The sequence below is a fragment of the Geospiza fortis genome, unplaced genomic scaffold, assembly GCF_000277835.1.
Source record: "Geospiza fortis unplaced genomic scaffold, GeoFor_1.0 scaffold132, whole genome shotgun sequence".
Taxonomy (NCBI): Eukaryota; Metazoa; Chordata; class Aves; order Passeriformes; family Thraupidae; genus Geospiza; species Geospiza fortis.
In genome coordinates, this window is record NW_005054446.1 from 208,251 (window position 1) to 211,089 (window position 2,839).

At 64.1% G+C, this 2,839-nt stretch overlaps 1 protein-coding gene across 1 annotated transcript in view; it reads right to left on the bottom strand.

Annotated features, from left to right (window-relative positions):
- PLEKHG5 (pleckstrin homology and RhoGEF domain containing G5) overlaps positions 1-2,839 on the bottom strand; it is a gene marked incomplete at its 3' end in the record, with an annotated part of 6,746 nt that continues 3,907 nt past the window's right edge. Inside the window, exons 7-19 of the mRNA XM_031062335.1 lie at positions 2,759-2,839; positions 2,418-2,588; positions 2,249-2,344; positions 2,117-2,167; positions 1,857-2,006; positions 1,671-1,781; positions 1,450-1,599; positions 1,237-1,374; positions 946-1,065; positions 712-844; positions 530-642; positions 295-449; positions 1-220 (exon numbers count right to left, since the gene is read on the bottom strand). Of these exons, the coding sequence (XP_030918195.1) occupies positions 1-220; positions 295-449; positions 530-642; positions 712-844; positions 946-1,065; positions 1,237-1,374; positions 1,450-1,599; positions 1,671-1,781; positions 1,857-2,006; positions 2,117-2,167; positions 2,249-2,344; positions 2,418-2,588; positions 2,759-2,839 (1,689 nt within the window). The remainder of the gene's footprint in view (positions 221-294; positions 450-529; positions 643-711; positions 845-945; positions 1,066-1,236; positions 1,375-1,449; positions 1,600-1,670; positions 1,782-1,856; positions 2,007-2,116; positions 2,168-2,248; positions 2,345-2,417; positions 2,589-2,758) is intronic.

Below are 2,839 nucleotides of genomic sequence, written 5' to 3' on the forward strand. Positions count from 1 at the left end.
CAGGGGAACAGGTAGGGCACCTGCAGGCAGCTCCTGCGTGGGGGTATCGGTGGAGGTGGGGGTCTCCACAGAGGTGCCAGTGCCGATGGAGGTGCTGGTGCTAACAGAGGAGCCATCCGAGGTTGAGCTGAAGGGTCCTGAGTCCCAGTCTGGGGAGGAGAGCTCGTCGCCACCCTCTGCTGCCGCCATGGCAAGCGTCTCGGTGGAGCCGTCGGAGGGGCTGTGGAGGCAAGAAGGGGAGGAGGGGCCTGTGCCAGGCTGGGGGTGTGCAGGAGCATCCCTCCTGCTCCCTACCACTGCTGTGAGTCCGGGCTGGCGCTGCTGTGGTGTAGGATGGTAGGTGAACTGGCAGCTGAAGTGCCACTCTCACCATCGTCCTCCTCATCCTCCTCGTCCTCCTCCTCCTTCTCCTCCATGCGCCGGCGCTGCCGCAGCCTCTGCAGCAGGTTCTGGGATGGGGGGGTTGTCAGTGAGGAATGGGGTGTGCACAGGGAACCCACGGGTCCCCCACCCACCCGTGTGCCCTCACCTGGGCATTGCGCACGGCCTCGACCCAGCTGCGGCACAGCTGCCCACTGCTCTGGAAGGTGTAGGCGGCCACAGCACTGCCCAGCTCGTTCAGGTAGATGAGGAGGAAGGAGCCTGTGGGCAGGGGCTGTCAGCAGTGTCCAGGGACTTCCCTGTAGCCCCCCTTATGCCCAGTGCTCTCACCTGGGTCTCTGAGCTCCCGGCAAACAACTCTGTCCACCAGCAAGGGCTGCCGGATCACCTTGGTGCGCTCAGCCTTCTTGAAGGGCTTGGTGATGAGGAAGAGGTCGGTGAAGAGGAAGCAGTAGACGTCCATCTGAGGGTGAGAGTGGAGCCATGGGCACCAGTCGGTGCAGTGAGTGAGGGTGGGTGGGCAGGGGCTGGAGCTGAGCCCTCCCCGTCCCCTGCAGTCCTCACCTTGCTGTCTTTACCTTCCCGCATCCTCAGGCTGCCCTCGAGGAGGAGCTGCCGGGTGTCCTCCGGGGAGGTGCCAGGGATGGGGGCCGTCAGGTCCAGCCTCAGGAACTCCTTAAGCAGCTGCCAGAAACCCCAGAGTCAGCATGGGGTGCATGGGGTAACATGGGTGGCATGGAATGGTGTAGCATGGGGTGGCTTAGCATGAAGTGACATAGAGTGGCACAGCAGTGTGGCAGAAGGTGGCATTGAGTGGCATGGCATGAGATGGCAGCTCCACCATGTCCAGCCTACCTTGTCCACCTCATCTGTGCTGCCCTCCACCACCTCGTAGGCATCAATCCGGCTGAGGATGGCATCCAGGCGCTGCCGCTCCTGCCGCTGGCGCATCCGCGAGTTGACGTCGTTGATGAAGCGCTCCACGGAGCTGATCTGTGCCAGGAGGGGTGGTGGGTTTGAGGGGCCAGGGGCCACCAGCCCTGCTGCCCCCCACCCCTTATCCCTTACCATAGTGGTGATGGCATCACGGGCACGTGGGTCATCTGTCTTCTTCAGGATGGACTTGAGGAGCAGCGGGTACTTGGTGAGGCGCTGGTGAGGTTTCACCAGCATGTCACTCAGCTTCAGGCGGCTGCACTGCTCCTGCTTCTCCTCCCACTGTGGCACCCAGGCATTAGCACCAGAACCACCCCAGCCCTGGCCCAGCCCCAGCCCCAGCCTCCCCTTACCGTCACGTAGGTGCGGAAGAGCTCGCTGTCCCGCAGCAGGGTCCGCATGTACTCCATGCAGCCCTCCTCCTCCATGCAATACCGCACGTAGGGCTTGAAGAGGGACCCGAACTGGGGGACACGAGGCAGTCACCATGCAGCACACGGCATGGCATGGCTGCCCACTGTGGCATGGCATCCACTCACCATCTTGAAGCCATCGAGGAAGTCAATGGGGTCAAGCAGTGCCCCGGTCCGCCGTGCCTTGGCCAGCACTGGGGCCATGACGCTGCGCCACAGCTTGCAGTGCAGCCGGATGATCTCCCCGATGTTGCTGAAGAGCCGCTCGGCATCCACCTGTGGGGGTGAGGTGGGCAGTGCTGGGGAACGGCACCTCCACCCTGCAGCATGGCGAGGCTGAGGACCCATCCCTGAACAGCCTGTCCCCTGCAGCCCCCTCCACTCACCTCACAGAGCAGCCCTGACTCCTGCAGGTTCACCAGGCAGGAGAGAAAGAGCTGTGGGGAGGGAATGGAGAGGCAGTGAGCTGCAGCCACAGCCCCCAGCCCCAGCACAGTGCAGTAGCTGCCAACACTCACATCAGTGATGACTTTGAGGTTCCGGATGTAGGTGGCCTCTGTGTGCAGCAGCTCCCAGATGGCTTCCTGCTGGTGGCACTGCCGACGCGACAGGACCTGCCAGGCTGAGCGTCAGCGCTGTGCCAGGGCCTGGGCACAGCCCCTGAGGCTCCCCAGGCACTGTCCCTACCTCTGTGCCCTGGATGATCTGCTGCCAGCTGTCCTCCAGTGCCAGCCCAGCCTCGTCCCCATCCTCCTCCCAGGAGTCGCGGTCAAAGCGGAGCTGGGGCGGCAGCTTGGGCAGCCCGAAGGTGCTGTAGGCGTGCAGCCTGTTCACCAGCTGCTCCAGCTTCTCAGTCTCCTGGCCAAAAGTGGCACACAGAGCTGGGTGGGGGCCAGCGGGCCTGTCCCACGGACCACCACACCCTGTCTGTGGAACGAGGGTCCTGAGCCACAGGGGGATCCATCCCATGTCCCCAGCATGGCCACAGGCAGTCCCCACACCCCTCCCCGTGCCTGCATCCCACCTACCCGCCCGAAGGAGCCCGTGCTAGTCCCGGAGCCAAAGAAGCCGCTGAAGCGACTGGCAGCGCGGCTCTTCCCGGTGTCAGT